A 16855-nucleotide genomic window follows, 5' to 3' on the forward strand; every position below is an offset into this window, starting at 1 on the left:
GCCCAGGTTAAGGTCCAAGCATCACCACTTTGCAAACTTTATGATCTTCTTGGGCCAATCATCTCATTTCTCCCAGCTTCATGTCCTTGTAAGATACAAAGGGCAGTAAAAGAACTTGCCTCATAGGGCTTTGAAGAACTGAGTACATTACTGCATACTTGCTTGGCACACAGTAATCACCATCAGTGTCTGCCATGATAATTAGTGTGTCACTCCACTGCCTGAACCTTTGAGTATAAGTTTTACATGTCATTAAGTCTCTTCAGTTACTAGAAAATAACTTGAGCATAATGTAACAGGGAACAGATCTAACTCAGTGAATACTATTTAATGAGCAATGCTTTAACAAGTATGTTTCTTACAGCCAACACGTCTTGAAAGCAGATGGAAGACATACTTGTAAATCCAGCCCTGTGCATTCATGCAACGCTCAAATTAAAGCAGCATACTACCTCTAATTCTGTTCTTAGCAAACTTTTTAAAGCCTTGGGGGACTATTTGGTTACAGTTGAAAATTCCAAAATAAACACATCTGGGTCAAGCATAAAATAATCCTCTTTACCAATCCAAAGTCTCAAAATCCATGTTCTTGAAAAATGCATCCAAGTGAGTTTGCCTATTTTGTTTATACAACAATATCATTCACAGTCCTTTTCCAAAGCATTTTTTACTTTGCAAGACTTCTGAATGTACCTGAGTTCTCCAAAACTAACTAGTATTATATGTGTACAAACACAGAAGTTACCATCTGCTGATGTCTTCCCTAATCACAGGTTCAAAGCAGGTATTTTGGCAGATGCATGATAGTGAATATCAATCAAAATGTCCAAAGTTCTAACAATATCCTCTGCTCTTCAATAGGAATCCTAGAGTGAAAGTCCATTTACTTTTCTTCCCAATTATATTAATACTATCAAAGAGCTTTAACAAATATATTAATTTAAATTCTCAATTCTTTAACTTAAATTCTATTACTTGTCTCAATTTAAAAGTCTGAAGGTATGATTTACTATACGGTTAAGTACTGAAGAGAATAAATATACCTCCAAACTTAAAACACGTCACTAAATATCAAAGGACGTGTAACACCTATTCCATCTTAGAATATTTATACTATCCTTTCCTAGTCATCAGAAACCAGAAGATCTTCAGAAACCACATGAGTTCTTATTCTATCAAAAGCAACTAGAATAAAGATTGCAGTTTTAAGTTTAATGTTCACATCTGGGAATAATAATTGCCTTTTTCTTTAATCGTGATCTGTTTATTTTTCTTTGCCTTCTTTTTTTTTAAATAACTTATTGCTCCTGCACAGAACGACTGAAAAGAAGAGCATCTTCTACCTAGCTTCATGAGTTCACTCTTTCCATTATATATTCCTGATTCCTTAAAAAGGACTCAGAGAATGCACTTGCATATATAAAATAAACTCTTTTAAAAAATTCAAGCTCTATACTGGTAGAACCTCAAAGCCTTAGGCAAAAGGAAGTCACAACAAGCATTCTATAATATAAACAGACAGTATCCACATAGTTTATTTCTCACAGTTCTCCTGACAAATGAACATTATTCAAGAACATACTGTGTACAGATAAGAACATACAAAACGTTTTAAATGATACACAACAAAATCCAGCAGTATAAAAGAATGCATGTGAACTCTTGCTCACTGTGCAGACTAAATTTAATCACTTGTTTAAATAGTAATAAAAATACAATCTTTTATGGGATCTTGTGCAGACTACAAAAGAGGGAAATTATTACCATATATATGATTTTATATTAGGCAGTTTTCTTTGAATGAGCTGTACTGACAACTCCAAATACAGAGGCAGAAGGCTGTGTATTTTAAAGGAACTAATGTTGTGAATTAGACTTTACACAGTTACTACCACTGGCACTTTTCACCGTAGTTTGTACACATCACATGATCATTTTATGTAACATTACATTTAAAAAATATATCTGAGTGACAATTTTATAACATTCACACACCATGAGCTGGTTAAGGAAGCAGTGCCACAGTTGCCTCCTGTAGTGCTTCGCTGTTGGTAATAAGGACAGTTCATTGTGGTTAAAAGAAATTAGATATATCAATATGGTTAAGCAGCTCCAATTTACTAAAGGCCAACAATGACCATCACTGGGACAGTGAGTTCTTTTAAAGTGGATATCCTAGAAGCAAACACCATCATTGGTTAAAACTTTGTCTAAAGAAGTCAGTTTCTGTGCTGAAAACTATTTTCACAAAACTGAAAGCTACTAAACTGTTTTGAATATAAATACTTTGTCTTCTCCTTATATTTATGACCAAGTTCTCTGAAACCTTTGGAATTTACTCTCACTTTCCTGTGTGCTCCCCTTTCCATCTCACCTAAGAGGCTTTTAAAGTGGTGGTGAAAACTCACCAGGAAACCCTTTGCTCACCAGGAATGTTCAGCTGCTGACAGTGATCTAAAGCCACAACTGTGCAGAGCTTGACTTGACGAGAACACTCAGGAAGCTCTCATGCTGTGAGTGTCATTTCAGGGAAAGCAGAGAATCTTTCCAAACTGCGCACATACTTAACAATGATACCATTGCTATGTATTGAGGAGGACTAGTAAATGATGTTCTCTTCCATGTCATCTGTTGGCGGGAAAGTAGTTTGGGTCAAGGTAATTATAACTGGTGCCTTGGGACACACAGTAGTCTCTGTCTAAGAATGTCTCTGACCTATAAATAGGTTCTAACTGGTGATCTTCCTTGTGGATATCTGTTTCGTGTAGGCTAAAAAGAAAACACACAAAAACATTATTACTGCATGCATTTGTGCATTACAAAACTTTCCTACAGCTCTCTTTATTATTTTATCAACATTTCTAATGGAAAGCTACATGAGGTATGGAATAATCAGATGAATTCCAACTGTTCAGAACAAAGTTTTAATTCAATAAATGTGACTATTTTCCAGGAAGCTTAGAGATCAAATTAAGTGACTAAGAAGCTTTGTACCTGACAGAACACTTACCAGTCAGAACAAGAATCACAGAAATCCAAAGACATTTCTGGAGGACAATCCTGGCAGTGCCACCGAACACCCTGGATGGGCTCTATGCCACAGTTATCACACTGTAACAGATTCAGAAAGGGAAAACTGTTACGTTATAACCTTTCTCAAGTTTTTGTGTTTCCTACTGAGAAATGTGATTTAACAACAGATGTCTTCCTTCCTCTGCATGTGCTGGACAGTAAAAACACAAAAGGTTTGTCACTTAAACAGATACATTTTCTAGCAAAGTAGGCAAAATTCTCACGACTCTAGATCAAGAAACAGATGAGCAGGGGGCATAATGTAAGCAAATAATCTTCAATTTGCCCTAACCCATTAAGACTTTTAAATCGAATCATCTCAAACTGGGACATCTGCTTAGGGAGATCAGTGTTGAAAAACACTAGTATTATGATTAAAATGACCCAAACATGTTACAGCAGTGCTTTAGGAAAACAGGAAAACCATTTTTTTTTACCTTAGATAACACAAACCAAAGCAATCACAAAAAACCAACGTGCATTATAATAAAAAGATTCAGCTCTTTCTCACATGGTGGCATTTGAAAGCTGAGTGTTTTCTGTGCGGCTCTGGAGAAGTCAGAATAAACTCCATTTCTAGTCTCTGTGATCATTAAGCCTACTAGAATGGCAGAGAGACGTGCAAACAAGGCACAGTTGGGTTTTCCAAGCTGTGTTTTGGTAAGTGGTTCAAGTATCCTTTGAAAGATTAGAACTGCTGGTTAGGAAAATCCAACGGAAAAGCAGTCACTGAATGGTTGGGGTATAGAGGTAACATTTAATTTATTAAGGCTAATCACTGCTTCAGAAGGTTAGAGGAATAATTTCATTTGTAGTTTATTTTGTCAGCAATGTAGCACATCTCAGTATTTCTATGTATACCACCAATACCAAGTTCATAGCCTCATTATCATGTTCTTTAATTTGATCAAGCATAGCTAGCCCTATCCTTAAAAGTCTGCCCACACCTGTCATCCTCTTTCAGTACTCAAATCCAGCAGGTAAGACACCTCAGCTCCTGCCTAGATTATCAAAGGAACGTCTTAATACTATCCTTGTCTTTAGACTTGCCCTCCTCTAACCCACTCTTTATTCTACACTCAGAAAAATTGTTTTGTTTCCTTGTATTTTTTAATTACATAAAATAGCCCACAATAATCCAATGCTTTACTGTATTTAACATTATACAGTCAGAGAATAATAGCTATTCAGCTCTATATGTCTTCCTAAACTTTATCAATATTAGCTGTTTAAATTCCTTATGGGAATGAGAACAGCCTAAAACTGCTGAATCACTATATACTGTGTGTTTCAAACTTTTAAGCAATTAGATAATGAGATAACAATCTGACAGGAAAGAACATTTTTAATCCACTCCTAACAAGCAACAACAACAACAACACAAAAAAACAGCTACAGAATAATCTACCTCACATCCTAGATACTTACATGTTTGTCTTCTTTCTGGTTAATCACACATACGTCTCTTGACATCATGAACACTAAAACACTATTTTGTGTAAACAGCAAAACAGGAGATACACTTGCAAGTTGTAGGGTTGAACACAGCAGAAACCATTTTAAAGTATATTTTTTACCACCTTTCAAAAATCAAGTAAATCAGGGGGGCCTGACACGACAGTATAGTGTTTAAAGTCCTCAACTTGCAAGCGCCGTGATCCCATAAAGGCACCAGTTCTAATCCCGGTGGCCCCACTTCCCATCCAGCTCCCTGCTTGTGGCCTGGGAAAGTAGTCGAGGACGGCCCAAAGCCTTGGGACCCGGCACCCGTGTGGGAAACCCAGAGGAAGCTCCTGGCTCCTGGCTTCGGATTGGCTCAGCTCCAGCTGTTGCGGATGCTTGGGAAGTGAACAATTAGACAGAAGATCTTCCTCTCTATCTCTCCTCCTCTCTGTATATCTGACTTTCCAATAAAAATAATTCTTTTTTAAAAATTAAGTGAATCAGAAGAGTAAGCAGAATTTACCTTGAAGCCAACATGCTGCACAAATCCACTTTCAGCCTGCATTTGCTGAAGTTTTTGCTTCTTTAATTTTTTAAACTGTAATAGTTCTTTATATTCAGGTAAATTCCTATACATGAGAGGAATACTTTCTTCATCCTATTGAAAAGAACACAAAAGAATATAAAAATGTTAGATTGACGATTACAATAAACTAAATTAAGAAATATTGATACTGACAATTTCCCCTGGTAAAATACTACTTTTCACTTTCAAGATAACTTACTTTTTTTTTTTAAAAGATTTATTTATTTTATTACAGTCAGATATACAGAAAGGAGGAGAGACAGAGAGGAAGATCTTCCGTCCGATGATTCACTCCCCAAGTGAGCTGCAACGGCCGGTGCGTGCCAATCTGAAGTCGGGAACCAGGAACCTCTTCCCGGTCTCCCACGCGGGTGCAGGGTCCCAATGCATTGGGCCGTCCTCGACTGCTTTCCCAGGCCACAAAGCAGGGAGCTGGATGGGAAGTGGAACTGCCGGGATTAGAACCGGCGTCTATATGGGATCCCGGGGCATTCAAGGTGAGGACTTTAGCCGCTAGGCCATGCCGCCGGACCCAAGATAACTTACTTTTTAACATTTAAAGAAAATTAGTAACACTACTAGCAATATTTTATACCAAAATTTGTGGAGGACTTTTCCTATTGTTTTAGAGACAGAAGGAAAGATGGAGATCTTCCATCTGCTGATTCACTCACAGAATGGCTGCAACAGCCAGGGCTGGGCCAAGCCAAATCAAGGAACCTAGACCTGCTCTGGGCCTCCAACATGGGTGCAGTGGCACAGGCACTGGGGTCACCTTCAGCTGCTATCCCAGCCACACGATCAGAGAGCTAGATCAGAAGCTGAGCACCAGCGCCCACATAAGATGCCAGCTTTGTAAGCAGTGTCCAACTGGAAGGCTTTCTAATATTAAAGCGATATCAAGTGTGACCAAAGACTTCAAGATGCACATACAAGGAAGAAAATGACATGACTGTGTTTGACACAGACTGGTACAGGTCCAGCCCCATTTCTACACAGGCATCATTACCTCATGTATTTTTCCTTGAACTATATGAAGCTTGTCAACCTAATTTACACCTGCTGCTACAAATATAACATTCTAATAACAAACAAATCATTTTCTGCTCTATACTTCCAAGATCAAGGTAATACATTTCTTTCTCAAATGGATAAACTACATAACAAAGATGACTAGTCAGAACAGATTGTAAGAAACAACTGCATAAATATGGGGAGTTGAACTGGCCTTCAAAAAACTGACAATCAAAAAACTTATGATTCCCAACTTTTAGATAAAGAAGAGTCTTCAGAGAGTTCATGGACAATGCATATTATAAAAAACAAATAAACTAACAAAACTACACAAGGATTTCTACATATTTTTTTTTTTTTTTTGCCAAAATAAACTTGCTGTTTAATTACATCTTTCCTGAACTTGCTGAAGTACTCACCTACGTTCAGAAACATCATTCCTGCCCTGAGACTAGTAATTTTGTGTTCAAAATGCTAACATGCAAAATCTGTCTATTTTATATTTCAGATAGAGGCTGGCATTATGTTTCTGCCTGCAACACAGGAATCCCATATGAGTGCCAGTTTGAGATGCAGCTGTTCTTCTGGCCCAGCTCCCCGCTGGGGCTCCTGGGAAAGCAGAAGGTAGCCCCTGTGCCTCCCACCCACAGGGAAGGCTAGAAGAAAGCTCTAGACTCCTGGCTTCCTCCAGGCCCACACCTTGTCACTGTGGCCATGTGGAGAGTAAGACAGCAAAAACAAAGTCTCATATATGTGCTTGGTTCTCCCTCTCACTCTGTCACTCTGCCTTTTAAATAAATTAGTAAAAAAATGTCAAAATATTGTCATCTGAACAGCTGAGGACGCTCACAGATACCTATTCCCATGTCTCCAATCTCTATACTTAACAGCAGTTTTCCATTTTCAGTTTCCCTCTCCAGCAGTCATACCATGGATACTCTTCAACTAAAGCATTTTACTTTCAAAATATAAAAGTCACATTTCCCACCTACATTTGAGATCATTCTTTCCACTTCTCTCCTGTTTAGCTACAAATAACCTGGGTTGATTTCTTCTTCTTTTTCTTTTTTAAGCCTAACTGCAATTTCTAATTCCACAATTTGTCATCCAGCATCTACTTCTTTTCTTTATCACACAACGACTGATTCCATGGTCAGCAATTTTCTAAAAGCATTCCCAACTTAATGAACCCTTTTTCTACTACTGCTTTCCAAACTCTGATCAGGCAACCCTAATGCTCTCAATTCCCCTGCATTGTTAGGTCACTGTGTATCAAGGAAACCAACCTTGATAGAAAGTATATCACTTGCCTAAGAACACAAAAGTTAATTAAGCATAGAGTTGGCTGATTTGTCCAGATTTGTCTGAACATTTAGCAATGTAAGGCAATCTAACAACTACTCTTATATCTAATCCAAAAACTCTGTCACTACTTATTACTTTCCAAGATCTTTTTCAAATTGCTTCTCTAGTATCCACTGCTTCCACCTGGCTTCACAATCATCCCTCGTCCAAAGTCTTTAGCAGCTGGATAAGAGCCTACAATTTCACACTTCACCTACACCTCATATGTCCCACTATCTTTTATCCATTTCAAATTCTAATCAGCCACAGTTGCTAAATGACAATTATTATCTTAGTATATCATCACTGAGAAAAACAATTTAAGTAACAGTATATGTGACTATGGTACAACTCAAACTAAGAAATTTTATAAAAACTCAGCTGTTTAAGTAAAGGCAAAGATTTACACACAAACTTTTAGATTTACATTTTAAATTTAAGATTATTTTCTAAACTATATATTTGTTTACTCAAAAGGCAGAGTGAGAAAAGACCTTCCATCTACTGGTTAATTTCCCCAAATAAGTACAATGGCCAGGAATTGCGCCAGGCAGAAGCCAGGGACCAGGAACTCCATCCAGCTCTCTCACCTGGGTGGCAGGAACCCAAGTACTGAACCCAAGATGAGAAGCAGAAGGAGGACTCAGTCTCATGCACTCTGATACACAATGTGGGAGAGACCCAAGCAGTTTAACTCACTCTATCACAATACCAGCTCGCCCTGTAAGGATATTATGATATTTAGTTACCACGACTAAGATTAAGAAAAGTTATACTATGTAATACCAAACTGGATGGCTACTGTAAAACAACAACAACAACAACAACAAAAACAGAAGTGAGCACATATGTAGAGGTTAAGTCACTACTTGGGACATATACATCCTACATGGATATGTTTAGGTTTGGGTCCCAAGTCTACTTCAACTTTAGCTTCCTACTCATGTGTACCTTGAAAGGGGGGAGATGATGGCTTAAGTAGTCAAGGCCCTGACGTTCACATGGGAGTCCTGGATTGAGTGCTCAGCTCCTGGATCTGGCATGGCTCAGCCCTTGCTGTTGTAGCTATTGGTGAGTGAACCAGTAGCTAAAGGGTTCTCTCACTCCCCAACCCTCTCTTCGCCTTTCAAATTAATGTATTTTAAAACCCACAGAATTACAATAAAATCCAATAATTTTACTTCTGCATCTACACCTCCCCCCAAAAAGGAAAGCAAGGACTCAAGATTAGTATATCCATGTTGAAAGCAACATCATTCACAACGGCCAAAAGAGAGAGCAACTCAACTCTCCATTAACAGATGAAGGAATAGACAAAATGTAGTATGCAAGTAACAAAATATCATTTGGTCTTAAAGAGGAAAGAAATTCAGAAACATACTATAAAATGAGTAAGCCTTGCAGAGACTGTGTTGAATGAAACAAGCCAATCAGAAAAGGACAGATATTAACACAATCACCATCAGACTCAAGGAGGAATTAGTTCCAGGAAACCTCTGTGATTACCAATCTCCAAAAGATGTTCAAGTCCCTTCTATAAAATGACACAGTATTTGAAAACAACCTACACAATCTTCCCACATACTTTTAATCTTCTCTACATTATCTACAATGCCTAATGCAACACAAATACTATGTGATAAGTTTTGACATTGTACTGTAATATTGATATTGTACAGATGCAATTTAGTCTTTGAATTATTTTCAATCCACACCTGGTTGACACTGCAGATATGAAACCACAGTTAACTTCATGGTTCCTCTTACATGAGTAGTTACCCAAGAGGGAGGTTCCCACTGTTTCCCTAATGGGCCCACTCCCACTCCCGGATCTTGCACTCTTCAGGGGGTACTGCAGTTTAGCTCAACAGTATTCCCCCTGTGCTCACATCCGCTAGCTGATACTGCGGCAAAGCCCAACCAACCCTCCCTTCTCTGGCTTATGCATGCACCAGTAGGTGCAGTCGGCCCAGCCTGGCTTGGCCCTGATCCAGCTTACATGTTATAAACCTGCCTGGCCTGGTCTGCCCCTGATCCCAGCTCTCACACTCACCAGTGGGAATAGTGGCCCAGCAGGGGATCTCCCTACAGCCCCCCTACTGGGTTCACCCACTCTCCTTTGTGCTGGTTGGGTCTCACATGTGCTGGCTGGGAGCTGCGGCCCAGTCTGGTATGTATGGCCTGGCTCACCTCAGTATTTGCCAGTGGGTACTGTAGCCTGGCTGGGCCCAGCCCCACCACAGTTCCAGCTCATGCTGGTGGGTACGACAGCCTAGCCATCACAGCCAGCACCAATCCCAGCCCTAGTGTGAAATGGCTTGTATTGTGGCCTCAACTGGCATGATCCACACACCATTCTGGCTCTCGGGTTTGTCAGCAGGGGAATTGAACTGGTCCAGCCTGGCTTGCCCCAGACCTGAGCCAAAGGTAAGCCCACGGTGCTGTAACCTGGCCTGGTCTGTTCCCTCTTGGCTCTTGAGCTAACCTGCAAGGACTGTGTCCTGATAGAGGAGTTGCTGCCAAGCTCCTCCATCAGAATCTCTCCCATTACCAGATCTGGTGCACATCAGTGGGTCCATGGGCCAGCCCTACTTAGTCCACCTCTCCTGTCCTGCCAGGAACAGTGGCCTTTCCTAAATGGCCTTCATCCATTCCAGTTCTTATTGTTGGATGCTACATCCCAGCCTCGTCCAAACCCAGACACAGCTCCCACATGGCTCAGCAGGGACAGAGACCCAGTCCAGCCCATCTTACACGCAACCTGGTTCTCACGAGCTACAATTGTTACTGGGGTCTAGCCCAGTCTTGCAAGCCCCAGATCAAGTCCATACCGATGCCAAGGGATACTGCATCCATATCCAGACCAGACTACAGCCCCCAATCATGCCCCTGTGCTCACCAGTGGGACCCACTGGTGATTTGATATTGAAAAGTAACCAACATTCCCTGAAGTCTAGGAATAATTTAAAAGCCCTTGAATTTTTATCCTGCACTCTCATCATACACTAAATTGATAGCTTACGGATTCCTCTTCAATAGCAGTGTTCATGTGGCTATGGAAACAGGATCTGTCATCATCTTCATCCATATACACTGGCGGTTCATGTGAAGTCATAAACGTGGAAGGTTTGAACAGATGCTTATTAAGGGGGTGCTGTCTTCTGCTTGTTGAAGACTAAATGAAAAAGAATTGATTACAGAAGAAAACCACGAATGGCACCAAAATATGTAAGAATGTTACTTTTACCAAGTATTTCATTTCTATCCCTTTGTCAATATGCTAACATCAAAACTACCAAAAAAACCAAAAAGCAGTATAGGGAAAATACCTCAACACCAGTACAGCGAGCGTAGGCTCAATGTCTGGCTTACTTTTGAATCCCCAGTATTTAACACGCTTTTGACAGACTTCACCCAACTCCTCTTATGCTCATCTTCAAAGGAATGTTATGGGTGTTACTTCTGCCACTTCTGATTTAAAGATGAGGAAACTGAGGAACAAGTCTGTTTCTTGTTCAATGTATTCAGTCAGACAGATAGTGGTAGAACCACAATCACAAACTAGGCCCACTTGACGCCAAAGTCCCCACTCTCAGCAATTATGCAGACCCTCTCTTATGAAAAGTATATCATAAAAAAGCACAAACAATAACTCATTCTATTTGTATCAAATATTAAACTAACCACAGAAAGGAAATATTGTGACGGTGGTTGTGCCAGCTTCACAGATGAATGTCACTAATCTAAGATACAGTATGCACAAAAGAAAGAACATAATTAGGTGCTTGCAATATTTTCCTGTTATTAGCATCCCTTCTTAGCACCAACACATAAAAGCACCTAATAACTTATAAAATTAGCCCAGAAGTCAGCCATGATAATTGAAGCCATCAGGTTGGAAGACTGGTTATCAGGGTTATAACATTTTGAAATTATAAAATAAAATCTACATTCCTAATATAGATAATGCTATATTTGGAAGGGAAATCCAAATATTTAAAATAACTGGCAAATTAAAACAAGTTTCAAAGCTTTCACCTATTTGCTTTTTACCTTTTTGGAGTATATATATAAATTAGGTGTTCTGCCTGGGACTGGAATGCCAGCTTTCGTTAGCTTTATGAAATACTTCTGAACTCGGCTTGCAACCTAAAGAAACATGATAACTCTTTTAACACAACAACATGGCAAGGGGTACTTGAATAGCTTTAAAAGTTAAAATGTAAATCTGTATGTAGTGAATACTAACAGTGTCAAATTCATCATAAAACCTATAATAAAAATAGGGTTGCCACCAAATACATTTGTATTTTCAAATATGCCCTATTTAGTATCATTCAAGTACATTTAAACTTGCTTGATTCAAAAGTTAAATATTTCTAATCCATGACAGTAACACTTGTGGCATATAAGTGCATTTATTAATAAGGGTTAGATTGTGAAGGAGGAAACTGCAAGATACATTATTACATTTATAATAATAAGAAGGGAAACACCAGGGAAGAGAGAATGGAGGAGTATGGGGGGGGGAATTTCTGTGCCTTTGGAATCATATCATAAAAAACTTAAAAAATATATATAAAAAATGAAAAAAGAATTTAGTCGTTTTTCAGAACCCATTTTATGTTTTAGCTACTCAAATTAGTTAATAAACCTGTATATTTTCTATGTGTATCCTGAGAGAATGGACCTGATTTAGTTTTCTAATTCCATTGGTTCCAAGGTCAGTATACTTGACACAACCAAGCAAACTAACGTACTTTGCAATATGTTGTCTGGGCTTTGGGACTTATCATTGAAAAAGTAAATTTGTCTCCATAGTTTATAGAGTACATTAAGCTTCGTTCAGAATATGTTTATTTTAAGCATCTTATTCTTAAAACTTCACAAATGTTTTAACGTAATCTATTATGATGCATAGAATTATCTAATTTATGAGGTTTGGGGTATAAACACTTAAAATACATACACTATCTTCTTTCAAAAAAAAAAAAAAGGAAAAACAACTAGAAAAAACTAAGACATGGGAGAGCCACAAATCTATTTGCGGAATTTAACTAAAAAGTATTCAATTAGAACATCTATTAAGTATTCAAAAGACCTCAAGTCCATTTCACTTCTAATGCACCTGAGAAAGTAACAAAAGGTGGTCCTAGTGTTTGGGCCCCACCGCTGATACAAGAGACCTGGATGAAATTTCGGGCTGCTAGCTAGCTTCATCCTGGCCACACCAAGGCTCCTGTCATCATCTGTGGAATAAATGAGCAGATGGAAGATCTCTTTCCATCCCTCTCTCACAATGACTTTCAAATAAATCGATCTTAAACAAGCAAGCAAAAAGACTACCAAAAACATGCCAAAACCCTGCAGCTGTCTCCTCAAATACCTGCTTTGCTGTCCTGTTGCCCAGTTCATCTGCTATCTTCTGCCAGCGTCGAGATTCTACTTCTTCAGGAGGGTATTTCAGCAGAAGCTGTTCAAGTTTTTTCTAACCAAATGCAAGAACAAATTTAAGAAAACAACTACACAATCTGAAATACTGAATTTATAAATAAATACATTCACAGTTCATTTCAAAAGTACAAAACTCCTTCCACAATGTTGAGGGTTGCATTGCCAGGAAATTTCATAGTAGAAGACTTTTCCAGCTAGGAGCCGAAGTCTTGATGGGAGTTACTTCTGCTAATGTGGCTGAAAACCCAAGGTAAGATAGAACCCTTCCACCCATGTGGGAGACCCAGAGAGAGTTTTGGTTCCCAGTTTCAACCTGTCCCAATCCCAGACAATGCAGTCGTTTTGGAGAATAACCCAGTGGAAGGACGATCATTTTTCTCTTTCTGTCTCTCCCTCTCCTTCTCTGCTTTGCGTGGAGGGGGAGAAAAAAACAAACAAAACCACTTCTCAGGGATCAGAGAATATACCTACAAATAAGATCTTTGGGGTCAGTTTTATAGGAAACGAAGTTGCCACTTGCAATGTCAGCATCCCACATGGGTGCCAGTTTAGATCGAACTTCTTGCTAATGGCTTGGAAATCAGTAAAGATGGCTCAGGCATTTTGGCACCTGCCAACCATATGGGAGTCCCAGAAGCTCCCAGCTCCTGGGTTCACACTGGCCCAAAGCTAACCACTGCAAACACATACAAAGTGAACCAGTGCAGGAAAAAATCTCTGTCTATGCTTCTCTTTCTGTAACTCTTCCAAAATAAATAAATAAGCTTTTAAAAAACAAAGATGTAATTCACATAGCACAGAAAGTAAGTAAACAGGTCTTTTACATAGCTCAGTGATTGCTAACTTTTTCTTGGTTAAAAAAAAAAACTGCAGGCTCCCCCCTTTATACTTCTGAACAAAAACACATGTAACGTATGTAAACTCAAGTTGATTTAGAATATTATGAGGCCTTTCCCCCCTCCTTTGTGTGGTTTTCCATTCAAAGTCTTCATACTCATCCTCCAATTTCTTCCAGGGTCTTAAATATGGAAAATAATCTGGATGCTGGAAAAAAAGGTTTCCTAAAAGCTTTTTATAAACTGTTAAACTACTTACAGCTTTGAGGTTTATCCTCATATGGGTCATAGATGTGTCTCAAACTTCACCCTCAAACAATCCTTGCTAATGTTAACACAATCCTAAACTGTATGCCAACATGTGAGCAAACACTCTGGCACAGCTTCCTCAGATCCCTCCACTCACACACTAAGCATACACTTTGAGGCTCAGCATTGCTTGGCCTCAGGTTCTCCCACCAGGAAACTACATTACAAAAGTAACTACTAATGCTTCTCCCCAAACCCGGGTTTTCTTTTTAAAAAAATTATCCCCAAATAATAATTCATATATTCTCAAAATTCAAGTCTTAACTTAAAGAGTAGACAAAAATACATCTCAATATTTTACAGTCATGACTAAAAGGGATTACATACAACGTGTGGCTAGCTCACAATATACTGACTATAACGTAACAGTTTACTTTTTCAAATCTAAACTATGTTAAATATTACCTGTTCTTCAACAGTCCACAATTGGTTAAATGTTTCTGGTTTGGTATCATCACACAAGCGGCCTCTTATCATCTGCACATAAAACAGGCTTTTGTCAAAGGAACAGTAATAAAGACTACCCTTTGATACAGTTAAATTGAGGTACTTTTAAAGAACTTCAACATTTTAACGAATTCATGTTTAAAGGTAAAAATTTTTTTTTTACTATTTACTACACACTTTCACATTCTTTTTTTTTTTTTCTTTTCTTCTGGGTCTTCCACATGGGTGCAGGGTCCCAAAGCTTTGGGCCATCCTCGACTGCTTTCCCAGGCAATGAGCAGGGAGCGGGATGGGAGCTGGAGCTGCCGGGATTAGAACCGGCGCCCATATGGGATCCAGGCGCGTTCAAGGCAAGGACTTCAGCTGCTAGGCTATCACGTCAGGCCCTTCATATTCTTTTAACGTGATCTTACACTCCTAATAATTTTGTGATGTATACGATAGCAACTTGATTTTAAATATACAGAACTGTGGGTTCAGAATGGAAAAATTTCTTTCTCTATAACTCTGCCTTTCAAATAAATAAATAAAAATACTGGGGAATTGGCATCAGGGCAATGTTGTCCATGACTGCATATTGTCTCTTAGCTGTCCCTCCCCCCCTTTTAAGATTTATTTACTTTTAAAGGCAAATTTTACAAAAACACAGAAAAACAGAGAGGTGTTTCATCTGCTGATTCTCCAAATGGTTGATCTGATGCTGGGAGCCAGAAGTTTCTTACACATATCTCACGTGAGTGCAGGGGCCTACTGACTTGGGCCATCTTTCCCTGCTTTCCTAGTCCATAAGCAGGAAGTTGGGTATTAAGTAAAGCAGCCAGTACATGAACTAATGCCCACATGGGATGCCGGTGCAAATAGGCAAAGTATTAGTGCCAGCCCAACCTTTCTGCTTCTGATCCAAGTCCCTGCTGAAGCTCCTGGGAAAGCACTGGGAGACCCCCCCCCCCCCCCAAGAATGTGTGCTTCTAGAGTTCACATGGGGGACTGCAAAGGATTTCCTGGCTCTTGGTCAGCTTGGCCCAGCCCTCATAACAGATGCAACCATTTTGGAAGTGAACCTGTCAATGAGAGCTTTCTCTGTTTCTCTCTCTCTGTATCTCTGACTCTCAAATAAATAAAATCTTTTTAAAAATGGTAATGAACATGTCTGATATGGTTCATCTAATGGTTACAGGTTTAAGCTATACAGGCTGGTTAACATTCCACTACAGTGATTATTACTTTAAGGGTCAGTACCATGCGTCAAAACTGGAGTAGGAACATTAAATGTATCTACCCATTTAATCCTCACAACAACCCTACAACACAGCTAATATTAATTGCATTTATTAATAGAGGAAACAATAACCTAGAGACTATAACATAAGTTTCTCCTAATTTCAATGTCCTTGTGAAAAAGTGCCTTACTTTAAAAAACACAAACCTGTAGAATATTCAAAACAATTCATTACAAGTTTTCGCTCTTAAAGCATTAAAACATTTCATACAAGTTCTCCTACACTCACATTTCATACTGCTCACCTGAGGACGACTGCTTGAGCCTTCTGGACCATCACTCAGAGGCAACATAGAGTATGAAAGAGATTCTCCATCCTTCTTGGGATCTAAAGGACTTCTTGGTCTAGCAGGTAAACCTACTAAAAACAAGTCCATATATAGAATTACACCAGTAAAACATTGTCAGATATTTCTCCATTTAAATTTTAGCATGATTTCTTACCTTTATCAAAAACTAGTTTAACTCTCCTAGTGTGCCTTTTACGATTTTTAAATTCTCTTTCAAAATTCCCAAGGCTATTTGTATACTGGTCCCATACAATCTCAGGCAACTGAACAACTCTCTGTGGATATGGAAGCCCTATATCAGCCTGAAAAAGACAACAAAATCCAAGTGACAGCCTAAATTTAATTTAAAAAAACAATCAACTACAATCAAATTTTCAGATGACACCAAATCAAAATAAGCAGCAACATTTCAATTTACTGTGTGAAGCCAAGAGAAAATTGAGACAAATTACATTAAATTCTAAATATATTAAAAATGAAAAAAAATGTGGCAAAATGCCAACATTACTTTTAGACAATAAATCTGAAGTATGCAAACACAATATATTATATCAGTAACATATACTCCAAAGCAAAAAGTTTAACTGGAGCATATGAAATATGTGACAACAATAAGACTAAGACCACAGAATTTTAAGTAAAGCTGCATGACTATGATTTATTAATAAAATAATAGAAGGACCAATTAAATACCATACCAAGTAAAATGTTAACTGTTTTCTCTCTCAATATGCTGATGTGCAAAGGTAAACCACCTCCCCGCCAGGCATAAAAGCTTTAT

The 16855-nt window shown here is 38.7% G+C and overlaps 1 protein-coding gene across 8 annotated transcripts in view; it reads right to left on the reverse strand.

Moving 5' to 3' along the window:
• Nucleotides 1-1501: 1501 nt before the first annotated feature.
• The window catches only part of ZZZ3 (zinc finger ZZ-type containing 3), a 78604-nt gene continuing 63250 nt past the window's right edge, over nt 1502-16855 (reverse strand). For 7 of the 8 annotated variants that reach the window (XM_058658264.1, XM_058658270.1, XM_058658251.1 and 4 more), the window contains 9 exons: nt 16229-16376; nt 16030-16145; nt 14464-14535; nt 12846-12947; nt 11513-11608; nt 10482-10634; nt 5039-5173; nt 3011-3111; nt 1502-2769 (listed from right to left, as the gene is read on the reverse strand). In XM_058658264.1, coding sequence (XP_058514247.1) covers nt 2625-2769; nt 3011-3111; nt 5039-5173; nt 10482-10634; nt 11513-11608; nt 12846-12947; nt 14464-14535; nt 16030-16145; nt 16229-16376 — 1068 coding nt within the window. In that variant the 3' untranslated portion in view covers nt 1502-2624. The remainder of the gene's footprint in view (nt 2770-3010; nt 3112-5038; nt 5174-10481; nt 10635-11512; nt 11609-12845; nt 12948-14463; nt 14536-16029; nt 16146-16228; nt 16377-16855) is intronic. The other variant, XM_058658258.1, reaches the window with a different exon arrangement.

Source organism: Ochotona princeps, chromosome 2 (genome assembly GCF_030435755.1).
Source record: "Ochotona princeps isolate mOchPri1 chromosome 2, mOchPri1.hap1, whole genome shotgun sequence".
Taxonomy (NCBI): domain Eukaryota; kingdom Metazoa; phylum Chordata; class Mammalia; order Lagomorpha; family Ochotonidae; genus Ochotona; species Ochotona princeps.